Below are 13284 nucleotides of genomic sequence, written 5' to 3'. Positions count from 1 at the left end.
ACCTGATGCTGATCATCAGACCACACTTTGGGTTACACACAAAATAACTTAGAATTTTCAGTGACTAGGACACTGATTTTCCAAGCCTGGTCTGAGGGCTCATGCAATCGGCATTACCCCAGACCCTCTCTATCAGACTTTCTGGGGAGGGGGTCTGCCAACCCTCTTTTTTTTAAAAAAAAAAAATCTTGACTCAAGGATATGTTTTTATTGATTTGAGAGAGGGAGTGAGAGGGAGGAAGGGAGAGGGAGGGAGAGAGAGAGAAACGAAAGAAACATCTATGTATGAGAGAAAACATTAGTCAGTTGCCTCCAATACACACCCCAACCTAGGTATGTGCCCTGACTGGAATCAAACCTGATACCTTCTCGTGCATGGGACTATACTCCAACCAACTGAGCCACCAGCCAGGGCTGGCAAACCTCATTTTTCAGCCATTCCTTTAGGTTATTGCTATGGATATTGTTTCAGAACCATTGCACAAAATCAGTGGCTCTAACTGCAGCTCCATGTTAGAAGGACTTTTTAAAACACTACCCAGGCTGCATCACAGGCCAAAAATTCAGAACTGTAACCTGGGGTAGTGGGGATAGAGACAGGGCATTCAGAATTTTTTTATTGTTTTATTCATCAGTTTGTTGTTTTTAAAGTACCCCTAGGTGAGCCTAGAACATACTGAGGGTTCAAAACCACTGCTTAAATGAATAATTTTTCTTTTAATTTCTATTGATGTATAATATGCATCTAGAACAATATGACAATCATAAGAATATAGATGAGTATTTGTGGAGAGGGAATGACTAAATTCTCAGAGAGAGTGAGTATAACTGTGTTCATAGGATCTGGAGGCTTAAGCTCCAGTGTGTGTGTGTGTGTGTGTGTGTGTGTGTGTGTGTGTGTGTGTGTGTGTAACTCCCTGAATGTCAGTTTCTTTCTCTGTGACGAAAGGCTATAATACTTGCCCTATCTACCTTACACAATTGTTATGTGAAAATACCTTGTAAACTATGTTATCTAAAGAGGAAAAATGATCATCTTGAGATTTAAACTGTGATCTTAATGCATGAGGCAAACTTAAATCATGCAAATGGAAAGCAAAAGGAAGGATTTATCAGTGATTTCTTCCCTGAGCTTTCTAACATTGCCTACTAATCCCTCTGCACTCCCATGTGTAGGACTCTGAGGACAGTGCCCTGCTACCTGGCTCTGTAGCTCCAGCTTCTCTCTCTGCTGGTTTATCACTCAGCTTCCTGCCACAGTGGGATTCTACCTGCTGGCCACAGGGTATGTGTGTGGCTCAGACTTCCCTGTGGGAAAGGAATCTAATTGTTGCCCAAGGGGGTCCTAGGCAAAGCACATAAGCTTTGAAACTTCCTAGCAGATTATCTTGGTTCAATGTGACTGAGTTCACACTAGAGAGCCTTAGAAACATCTGGAAGACTTTGTTTAACGGGTGGGATCCCCAGTCTCCCTTCTCTCTACCAAACCTCTCCAAAAGCTTCCGTAGGTTTTTTGGTCTGTCTTGATTCTGGCCTAAACCAGAAACTATTGCAAGCCTCAGAGTTCCACAAAATACTCCTATTTCCATCATGTTCCACTGATCCAAACAGGGCTGCATCAAACCTCAACATTATATACAGTTGACCCTTGAACAACACATGGGTTAGGGATGTGAGCCCCCCATGCAGTCAAAAAATCCATGTATAACTTTTGACTCCCCAAAAACTTAACTAATAGCCTGCTGAAGCCCAACCAATAACATAACCAGTCGATTAACACATATTTTGTATGTTTTATGTATAATATATTGTTTTCTTACCATAAAGTAAGCTAGAGAAAAGAAAATGTTATTAAAAGCATAAGGAAAAGAAAATACATTTACAGTACTTTATGTTATTTATTTTTAAAAATCCACATATAACTGGACCTGCACAGTTCAAACCTATGTTATTTAAAGATAAAGTATATGTAGATATTTTAACACTCACAAGTGCACATGAGCTAAGGATGAGGACAAGCAATGCATAATGAAGTAGTGAGCAAATGCTGCTTTGTATGTTGCTCGTATGCTCCTAGAAGAAACTACTTACCAGCCGGGTATTTACCACAGGAAACAGCAAGGCCAGAAGAGCTCCATTCAACATGTGCATCTGTAGCCTGGAGGAGAAGAAAAGTAAAGTCTAGGTCACACACAGACTCTGATGGAGTGGCAGACAGGTTATGCCACACCATATGGGAGAGAATGTAAACAAGTGGCTCTCCATGTAAAAGACCATTGGAGTTGGCACATGTGCACTATAAATGAAAAGCTGCATATTTTGTATTAACTGAAATGTTCTGAAGAGCATCATCACTGCCTCAAAATCCCCCAAACACATTTGGAACGTACTTTGGTTACAATACTTCATTACATGATGAGCTCTGATCTTCCAAATCATCCAGTCAGCCCCAATCAATGGCTTCAACTACTGCAGCTCAGACAGCATTAGAAAGGAAAGCTGCAGTGTCCAAGTGCTGTTATTACAGTAGAGACCTATCTACACTAATAAAAGAGAAACATGCAAATTGACTGTACCTCCGTGACACCCTTCAGCCAATCAGGAGTGAGTATGCAAATTAACCCAACAAAGATGTTGGGTTAATTTGCATATGCAGGCAGGGATCAGCCGGGCGGGGCGGGACTCCTGCTATGAGGGGAGGGTGGGGCCGGAGGAAGCTACAGAAGCTGCACTCTGGCTGGGAGCAAAGACTTGCAGGCTCCTGGGAGGCCGGGAGCGAGGACTTGCAGGCTCCCCGGTGGCCAGGAGCGAAGCCAGGGGAAGGAAGGCCTATTCTTGCACGAAACTTCGTGCAACAGGCCTCTAGTTTCTTATAACAGAGTTGCTTATTTATGGGACCATGTCCAATCCTTTTCCCCAAATGGCAACCTGGGCATAGAAAAGCCAGTACAACCCAAAGAGCCAACTGCAGTGCTTTGCAAATTGTTCCCCCACCTTCTTAGAAATGCTTTTAGGGGCTGCTACAGGAGGTGGTGAGGGCAGAAGTGTCAGCCTTCCAGGCTTCCTTTGATCTATTTTATATATTGGTATATCTGACTTAAAAGGAAGGGATGGCAGGGAGAAGGTGGTCACTTCAGCATTGTGTAGTGATACTGCTTCCCAATAACAAACTTGTTAAAACACACAGTAGAAATTCCTTATAATTCGAGAACCACCACGTCAGAAACAAACTTCACTTGCAAAGGGCTCTGAGGACGGATTTAAATAGCTTTCTCTATGATTACAAGCAAATGGTCCTTTACTACTAAGAGAGAAGTAAAGAATGACAGTCTGTTCCGCCTGAAGAAAAGCTGATTTGATGAGTCACACATAACCACCGCTGAGTCAACATGCCTCCTAGATCTCAAGTCTCTCCCTCTCACTCTCTTCATCTCTTAACACACACACTAACACAGTGGCCCTGAGATACTATGATTTCTCTTATACCAGGAATAGGAAAGCAGACCACACCTTGTAGACCCCTAGAACATTAGCTCTTCTCTTTGAGCTCACAGATGTGTGCCTAAGATTAACAGAAGTTAAAAGTAGACCCAAGGGAATAACACAGAAGTCCCAAGGCTGCTTTTCATTTCTCCCAGTGTGTTTCTTATTGCTGTTCTTGTTGCCAATGCCAAAATGACAGTGATGATGCGCACTTAACATATTCTAGGAAAGTATCTAATTAACTTCTTTACATAAACACCATTGCTTAATTTTTACAGCAATCTCATGAGATAGGTATAATTACTTTTCCCATTTTGTTGATGAGAAAACCAGATTCAAAGAAGCAAAGTGACCTAGTCAACACCACATTTAAGAGCCAAGATTCAAACCCAGGTTTATCTGACTCCAGTCTCCAAACTCTTATATCCCTCTCGCTGCTTTCTATCAGAGCCTTCCTGCACCATCCCTTGCAAAAATGACCTCTGGCAGAGAGTTGGGGATGCTCCTTTTCCCTTTTGGCTTCAGGGGTCTCTCTACCACCTCCAACATCCACTGCCCAAGGCTTAATATGCTTTGGAATGACCAAGAAAAGAATGCTCTTAAGTCATGGCAGGCCATCACAGTCCTATAGTTCACCAGGACTTTGCTTGGTCCATCAAGGGGAGGAAGCACATCAATACAATGCCACTCCTAACTCTCCAGGCTGGCCAGGTCAACATGCTTTTACAACAGGGTCATGGGGATACTGCATGCTCTGAGAAACTTGACTGATAAAAACTATGGCTCAAGCCTCAGTGCCTAGACCAGGGGTCATTAACAGTTATCCCAGGCCTCAGGTGAAGTAGAGTCTGGCCTAAGTCTGCCCATCCTATGTGACAGCCACAGCATAACACTCTGTACAATGTACTCAGCATAAGGGACAGTGGTGCCAGGCTTTGCCATTTGCCTTAAATGCTGGCATTTACACAAGGCCAATTAAAAATTGGGGCACCAAATGTTGAATCTTGAGGATGATAAAACTGGACTGTGGAAGGCCAAAGATAAAGAAGATAAAACCAACATCAAGATTTAAAAAACTGATAAATTTCCTGGATATAGACAGGATTTGTTCTGAGTCCTCAAAATTCAGTTTCACAAGTTACATACATGCTAAAGAATTATCCATAACACATAAAAAGATCTAGAATATCAATAATTACAAAATATCTAACATGTATTGAGCATTTCAATATGCCAATCACTGGGCTAATTATTCAAATACATCATCTCATTTAATCCTCACAGGTTTTATTATAACCATCTTCTTCAATTGCATAGCTGAGATGACCAAAGTACTAAGCGATTAAGTGACTTGCCCAAGATCTCACAGATAATAAGTGGCAGAAGGAGAAGTCATACACAGGTTTCCTCAAGGTTCAAGCCTATGTTTTGGCCACTGTACCATGCTTCAAATCCATGACATGATCATTACACCTGTTCAGTGTGTGTGTGTGTGTGTGTGTGTGTGTGTGTGTGTGTGTGAGAGAGAGAGAGAGAGAGAGAGAGAGAGAGAGAGAGAGAGAGATAGAGAGAGAAAGAGAGAGAGAGAGAGAGAGAGAGAGAGAGAGAGAGAGAGAGAGAGAGCGCATTAGTGATTGTGTAAGACTGCAAGCCACGTAGGAAAAAAATTCTGGGATGCCAATGGGGCAAGGGCGGTCATGCTGAAAGGCACTAGAACCCCTTGTGTCTTTTGTGGTAAAACTGTCCCAATTACACAGCGCAACTGCCCTCTATGGACCCAGGGCACAGTCTAACAGGTAACCAACTGACCACATCAGAGGCCAATGCTTTTGATTTCACTTTATACCCACCTCCAGCCTGACACCCACATTTCTACTGGGTATGTGAAATGGATAATGGGCCACTAGAAGGTCCTGTGAGAGTTTCCTCATCTGCACAATGGAAACATAATAGTACCAACTCAATATTATTATAGTCAATATGTATAAAGTGCTCAGAAAAGTACATGGTACATAGTAAGACACATGGTACATAGTAAGACAGAGTCACTTACTGGCCTAGTGACTCTGAACAAGTCACTTAAAATATGTGTGACAGTTTCCTCAATCTTAAAATGGGTCTAATTAATAACAGTACTTGGCTGAAATGGTTGTTTGGAGAATTTAATGAGATATGGTTACATAAAGTGATCAACATAGTGGCTAGGCATAGTATGCATTTAATACATGATAGCAATTCTTATCCTTAATAAAGTAATGTATATAAATGTCACATTATCCTACCTAATAAAATAGTAATATGGAAATTGACCGCACCTTTGCTACGCCCAAGCCACATCCACCAGCCAAAGCCATGCCCACCAGCCAATCAGGGCGAGTATGGAAATTACCCAACAAATATGGCGGTTAATTTGCATACACTGAGGGAGGGAGGAGTGAAGACTGAAGACAACTTAGAAGGAAGAGGGAGGAAAAGTGGAAAGCAAGGTGGCTGCCAGAGGGAAAGCCCAGGTGGGGCGGAGCGGGGCGGAGTGGGGAGGAGCAGGGTGGAGCGGGGTGGGCAGCAGCAGCGTGCGGGTGCCGGCGCGGCGGCTGCAACGGTGGTGGTGGCAGCAGTGCACGCAGCCGCAGCGGCCGCTTGCAGGATTCTTCCTGCAAATGGGCTACTAGTTATTCATAACCACAAATAAAGCTGTTAAAAACCTTCATGTGATTATTTATATTTCAATTCAGCACTTGATTACAACCAAGAACCAAAAGATATGGAATACATTACAAATTGTATGAGTGGCTACAAAGGCAAATCCATAGAGAAGAATTCTCAAAGGAAATTATATAATACTAGAGGCCTGGTGCATGCTGTGCACTGGTGAGGTCCCTCGACCTGGCCTGCAGGGATCTGGCCAAAACTGGCTCTCTGACATTTCCCGAGGAGTACCAGATCGTGAGAGGGTGGTTCTCGGATGATGCACCCTGGAATCAGGTTCCCTCCTCTCTGGATCCAGGGTGCAGTTGAAGCAGATTTGGGGCCGACAGTGCCCCAGCAGCAGCAACCTAACCCATGGCCGATTCCACAGGAATCAGGCTCTCTCCTCTACTGGTTGGAGCATATGCCGCCTGGTGGTCATTGCGCATCATAGCTACCAGGCGAACAGTCAAACGATAGGATAGTCACTTTGGCTTTTATATATGTAGATTATGAACTGCACAAAAATAAAATACAACATATCAAAAAGGATGAAATGTTTAATTCTTACATTAGAAAAAAAAAGAATGGTCTCAAATCAGGAATCAGGCCTCAAATCTTAACTTCCACCTTAAGAATCCACAAAAAAAGAGCAAATTAACCCAAAGCAAGCAGAAGAAATGAAATAAAGATAAGGATGAAACCAAAGAAATTAAAAACAAAAACAATAGAGAGTATCAATAAAACAAAGTTTGTCTTTAAAAAAATCAAAACAATTGATAAAACTCTAGACAGAATAACATGAAGAAAAAGAGAGAAGAAAAAAAAGTACCAATATCAGAAGGGAAAGAAGGGATATCACTACAGACCCCCAGGAAATTAAAGGAATAATAAGTGGGATACTATGAAGATTTCTATGCACATAAAATTTGAGAACTTAGATAAAATGGAAAATTTCCACTGAAACCACAAATTACCAAAACTCATGCTAGATAAAGTATATAACCTGATTACAGAAATTACAGAAATAGAATTCATACTTAAAATATTCTAAATAAGAAATCCACAGACCTAGATGGTTTCAGTGATCAATTCTGTCAAATCTTTATAAAATGTCCAGGAAAGAAAAGAGAGGAAAAGCCGAAACCGGTTTGGCTCAGTGGATAGAGTGTCGGCCTGCGGACTCAGGGGTCCCGGGTTCGATTCCGGTCAGAGGCACGTACATTGGTTGCGGGCACATCCCCGGTAGGGGGTGTGCAGGAGGCAGCTGGTCGATGTTTCTCTCTCATCGATGTTTCTAGCTCTCTATCCCTCTCCCTTCTTCTCTGTAAGAAATCAATAAAATATATTTAAAAAAAGAAAAAAGAAAAAGAAAAGAGAGGAAAACATTTCTCAACTCCTTTTATAAGACTATTATTAACCAGATACCAAAACCACACAAAGAATGTATCAACAAAGGAGGGGGAGAAAGAAATCTAATACTAATCTAATACCCCTGATGAATGCAGACACAAAAATCCTCAATAAAATGTTAAATATAATAAAATATAAAAATAATAAATACTCCATCACCATGTGGCATTTGTCCTGGTAACAAAATGTTGATTCAATATTTGAAATTAAATTAATAAAATCCCTCAAATTAACAGTTTAAAGAATAAAAAAGTATATAATCATATTGATTGGTATAAAAAAGACATTTCTCAAAATTCAACATCAATTCATGTTAAAAATATCAACAAACTGGAAATAGTAGGGAATGTCCTCAACCTGATAAAGGGTATCTAAAAAATATTACTTTCCCACACATCATACTAAATGATGAAATCCATACCATGTTCAAGGATTGAAATTCTCTACATAGGAATGATGTCAACTCTTACCAAAATGATCTAAAGATTCAATGCAATTATGATCAAAATCTCATCAAGATATTTTGTAGATACAGTATACAAATTCCAAAATGTACTTGGAAGGGTAAGGAAAGTATAAGAACTAAAATTATTTCAAAACTGAGGAAGAAAGATGAAGAAATTACACTACCTGTTTATAAGGTTTACAATGTAAAGTTACAGCAATCAAAACAATGCAATACTTACTGGCCAAGAAAAGATAGTGAGCAATGAAACAGAATAGTCCAAAAAGAAATCCTCACTGATATAAGTCATTTGACTTTTCACAACAGTAGAAAAGCAATTCAGTGGAGAAGGAACAGCCTTTTCAAAGAATTGTATTAGAACAATTGGACATTATATGTAACTAGAGGGCCGGTGCACGAAATTCGTGCATGTGGGGGGGGGGGGAAGGGTGTCTCTCAGCCCAGCCTGCACCCTCTCCAATCTGGGACGTCTTGAGGGATGTCTGACTGCCCGTTTAGGCTGGATTCCAGTAAGATTGAGCCTAAATGGGAAGTCAGACATCCCTCTCACAATCCAGGACTGCTGGCTCCCAACTGCTGGCCTTCCTGCCTTCCTGATTGCCCCTAACTGCTTCTGCCTGCCAGCCTGATCACCCCCTAACCACTCCCATGCCAGCCTAATTGATGTCTAACTGCTCCCCTGCCAGCCTGTTTGCCCCCAACTTCCCTCCTCTGCCTGCCTGGTCACCCCTAACTGCCCTCCCCTGCAGAGTTGATCACCCCCAACTGCCCTCCCTTGCAGGCCTGGTCCCTCTCAACTGCCCTCCTTTGCAGGCCTGGTGCCTCCCAACTGCCCTCCCCTACTGGCCATATTGTGGTGGCCATCTTGTGTCCACATGGGGGCAGGATCTTTGACGACATGGGGGCAGCCATCTTGTGTGTTGGAGTGATGGTCAATCTGCATATTAGTCTTTTATTAGATTATTAGATAGGATAGAGGCCTGGTGCATGGGTGGAGGCCAGCTGGTTTGCCCTGAAGGGTGTCCCAGATCAGGATGGGTGTTCCCTTGGGGCGTAGGGTGACCTGGGCAAGGGGCCTGTGGTGGTTTGCAGTCCAGCCATGCCCCCCAGCGACCCAAGCGGAGGCCCTGGTATCTGGAATTTATTTATCTTCTACAATTGAAACTTTGTAGCCTGGAGTGGAGCCAAGCCTTGTGCTCACTCTGTGGCAGCAGCCATTTCTGTTGGAATTTATGTATCTTCTATAATTGAAACTTTGTAGCCTGGAGTGAAGGCCTGAGCCAGCCAAGGCTGCAGAAGCTTGGCTTCCTCCATCGCCCGGGGCAACCCTAGCCTCCTGCTCTTCCAGCTCCGTGGCTGCCGCCATTTCTGTTGGAAGTTATTTACCTTCTATAATTGAAACTTTGTACCCTTGAGTGGAGGCCTGGGCCTACCAGGGTGTGTGGAAAGCTTGGCTTCCTCCATTGCCAGGGAAACCCAAGCCTCCCTCCTGCTCTCTGTGGCTGCAGCCATCTTTGTTGGGGTTAATTTGCATACTTGCTCTGATTGGCTGGTGGGTGTGGCTAGTGGGCATGGCTTGTGGGTGTAGCAGAGTGATGGTTAATTTGCATATTCCTCTTTTATTAGATAGGATACTAGAGGCCCGGTGCATGAAATTTGTACACGGGGGTGGGTCCCTCAGCCTGGCCTGCACCCTCTTCAATCTGGGATCCCTCTCGCAATCCAGAACCACTGGCTCCTAAGAGCTCACCTGCCGGCCTGCCTGATGCCCCTAACTGTTCTCCTGCCTTCCTGATGCCCCTAACTACTCCCCTGCCAGCCTATGGCCCTAACTGCTCTCCCCACCTTGTATGATCCCCCTAACTGCCTATCTGCTCTCCCCTCCTGGCCTGATCCCCCTAACTACCTATCTGCTCTCCCCTCCTGGCTTAAACCCCCTAACTGCCCATCTTCTCTCTCTTCCTCTCTGCACCTTCAGACCCTGGCCCAGGAGTGCTGAGAGCTCTCCACTGAGGCCACGCCCCCATCCTGACACCACCCTCTGGGCCGGGCGGTGCTGCAGGCCTGTGTGCACCTCCGCCAGAGGGGGGGCCGCCCCCGTCCTGATGCCCTCCTCCAGGCCAGGCAGCACAGGCCTGTGCATGCCTCTGCTGGGGACATAAGTCCCCGCCCCCATCCCCACCCACCAGCTCCTGTGCACGCACAGCCTGTTGACCTGTCGTGACTGGGACACCATTAGGACCAATTAGCATATTACCTCTTTATTGTATAGATAATGCACTTAACCTAAACCTAATGACTTACATAAAAGCTAAGTCATAAGTCTAAATAGAAAATGTAAAATTATAAAACATTTAGAAAAAAACATGGGAGAAAGTCTGCATAACCTTTAGTTAGGCAAATAGTTCTTAAACATGACACCAAAAACACAGCAGGTCCTCGAATAATGTTGTTTCATTACAACATTGATGTAATACCGTAGAAACTTAAGTTGTGTTTGTACCAAGTAGCCCACAGTAAAATTCATTTCATTATACATTGTTTCACCTAAAGTCACAGAACTATAGATGATGTTGAGGACTTGCTGTATATTTTTTAAATGATAAATTAAACTTAATCAGAATTTTAAAATTTTGCTCTATGAAAGATACTTTGAAGAAAATGAAAAGACAAGCTATAGAATGGGAAAATTATTTGCAAATCACATATCTAAAAGAAGACTTTTATCCAGAATATATAGATAACACTCACACTCAACAATAAGAAAACAAACAACACTATTAAAAAATGGGTTAGAAAACTTAAACAGACCCCTCATAATATATATATATATATATATATATATATATATATATATATATATATATGATGGCAAATAAGCACATAGAAAGTTATTCCACACTATTAGGAAAATGCAAACTAAAACCACTATAAGGTACAACTTCTCACAAATTAGAATTGATAAAATAATAATAACAAATGTTGGAGAGACTATGGAGAAACTGGAACTCTCATATTACATTGTTGGAAATGGGAAAACAATTGGGAAGTTTCTTCTAAATCTTCTTAAAAGTTTTAAAAGTAAAAAAATACCCTTATATGACCTGCTCCTGGATATTTACCTTACTGAGATAAAAACTAAGGTTTACAAAAAAAACTTCACACTGATGTTCACAGCAATCCTATTCATAGCAGCCAAGTCAGGAATCAGCCAAGATGCCCTTCAATAGGTGAACGAATAAACAATCTGTGGTACATACATATCATGGAAAGCCACTCAGCAATAAAAATGAACAATTAATCCATGTAACAACCTGAATAAATCTCAAAGGCATTATGCCAAGTTAACAAAGCCAAATTCAACAGGTTTCATTTAGATGGCATTTCCTAAACAACAAAACTATAGTGACATACAACCAACTAGTGGTTGCTAGTGATTAGGGATATGGGAAGGTATCCCTCCAAAGTGACAGCATGAAGAGTTTTTACAAGCAATGGAACTATTCTATACCCTGATTTTGATGATAGTTACATTAAACTGCTCTGGGATCATGTTCACAGCTGCCAGCCACTGCAGAGCACCTTACTTGCAGCTTGCAGAGGCCAGAGTGGGCAATAAAATCCTATCCTCCAAAAACTAGGGATCTGTGTCTCTCCAAATGCTGCTTCTGATCACAAAAGTTACTGGCACAGAAACAGGCAGTCATTTTTGCACACACACTGCATTGTTAAAAGCTCCTCCCTATCAAGTTTATGTGAATTTTAGGGGATGTAAAGGACCAACACCCCCCCCCCCATTCATTGTTCTATTTTCCCCCTTTTAGGAGCTAGAAATTAAAGATTAGGACATTCAAAAGCACCTGCATATATAGGGGAAATAAGAAAATCACTGTTCATGCTGAGGTAAAATAAGAGGCTCATAAAAAACCTGAGAAGACCTTAAATTTACACTTCAGACTGATACTTTGATTGGAGACAGCCTACAACAACAAAACAAAACAGAAAACAGTTAAACCCTGGGAAATGGGGAAATCTGACTTCCAGAGTCAGCACATGAGTAGATTCAAAGTTCCAGTTCTCAACAACAACAAAAATCACAAGGCATACAGGAACTAGAAACATATCACTCATTGAAAAGGAAACAAAAAATAAACCAACAGAAACTGTCCCAAAGAATGACCAGATTTAAAAACAACTGACTGATAAATGCTCAATGAACTAAAGGAAGACATCAAGAAAATCAAGAAAATGATACATGAACAAAATGGAAATGTCAATAAAGAAATTAAAAACCTAAAAAAGAAATAAAAAAGAAACTCTAGAGCTGAAAAGTACAATTACAGAAATGAAAAATTCACTAGAGGAATTCAAAGGCAGCTTTCAGCAGGCAGCAGAAACAATCCATGAACCTGAAGATAGGACAACTGAAATTATTAAGTCTGAGGAACAGAAAGAAAAGATTGAGGAAAAGTGAACAGAGCCTACAGAACCTGTGGGACACTGTTAAAAGGACCAATATATGCATTGTAGGAGTCCTATAAGAAGGAAAAAGAGAGAAAGGGCAGAGAGATTAGTTTAAAAAATGACCAAGAATTTCCCAAATTTGATGAAAGACATAGCTATAAATGTCCAAGAAACATCCAAGTATGATAAACTCAGAGATCCATACCACAACACATTATAATCATATTGTCAAAGGTCAAAGACAAAGATTATTGAAAACACCAAAGAAAGATGTGACTCATCCTATACCAATGACCTCCAATAACATTATCATCAGCTTTCTCATCAGAAACTTTGGAGGAAGGGACATAGAGCCAATATAATTAAAAATGCTTAAGGAAAAAAAAAAATCTGTCAACCAACTAGTCTACATCCAGCAAAACAAACCTTCACAACTGACACAGAAATTAAGATATTTTCAGAAAAACAAAAACTGAGTTTTACTAATGACTAGACTTGCCCTACAAGGTATGCTAAAAGGAGTCCTGCAGTTTGAATAAAAGTATACTAGACAGTAATGAAAAGTCATATGAAGCAATAAAGATCTTAGTAACAATAAATACATGGGCAATTATAACAGCTACTATTACTGTAACATAGTTTATAACTCTACTTTTTGTTTTCTACATGATTTAAGAGATTAATAAATTTCAAAAACCAAAATTATTAGTCTATATCCAGCATTATTGTAATTTTGGTTTGTAACTCCATGTTTTGTTTTCTACATAAATTAA

The 13284-nt window shown here is 41.3% G+C and overlaps 1 protein-coding gene across 8 annotated transcripts in view; it reads right to left on the bottom strand.

Moving 5' to 3' along the window:
- The window catches only part of TMEM164 (transmembrane protein 164), a 242715-nt gene that overhangs the window by 102038 nt on the left and 127393 nt on the right, over window positions 1-13284 (bottom strand). For all 8 annotated transcript variants that reach the window (XM_079764470.1, XM_079764474.1, XM_079764472.1 and 5 more), the window contains one exon: window positions 2092-2158. In XM_079764470.1, coding sequence (XP_079620596.1) covers window positions 2092-2158 — 67 coding nt within the window. The remainder of the gene's footprint in view (window positions 1-2091; window positions 2159-13284) is intronic.

The sequence above is a fragment of the Cnephaeus nilssonii genome (genome assembly GCF_951640355.1).
Source record: "Cnephaeus nilssonii genome assembly, chromosome: X".
Taxonomy (NCBI): Eukaryota; Metazoa; Chordata; class Mammalia; order Chiroptera; family Vespertilionidae; genus Cnephaeus; species Cnephaeus nilssonii.
Note: the sequence above shows the minus strand (reverse complement) of the source record. Positions and strands in the feature narration are given on the sequence as shown.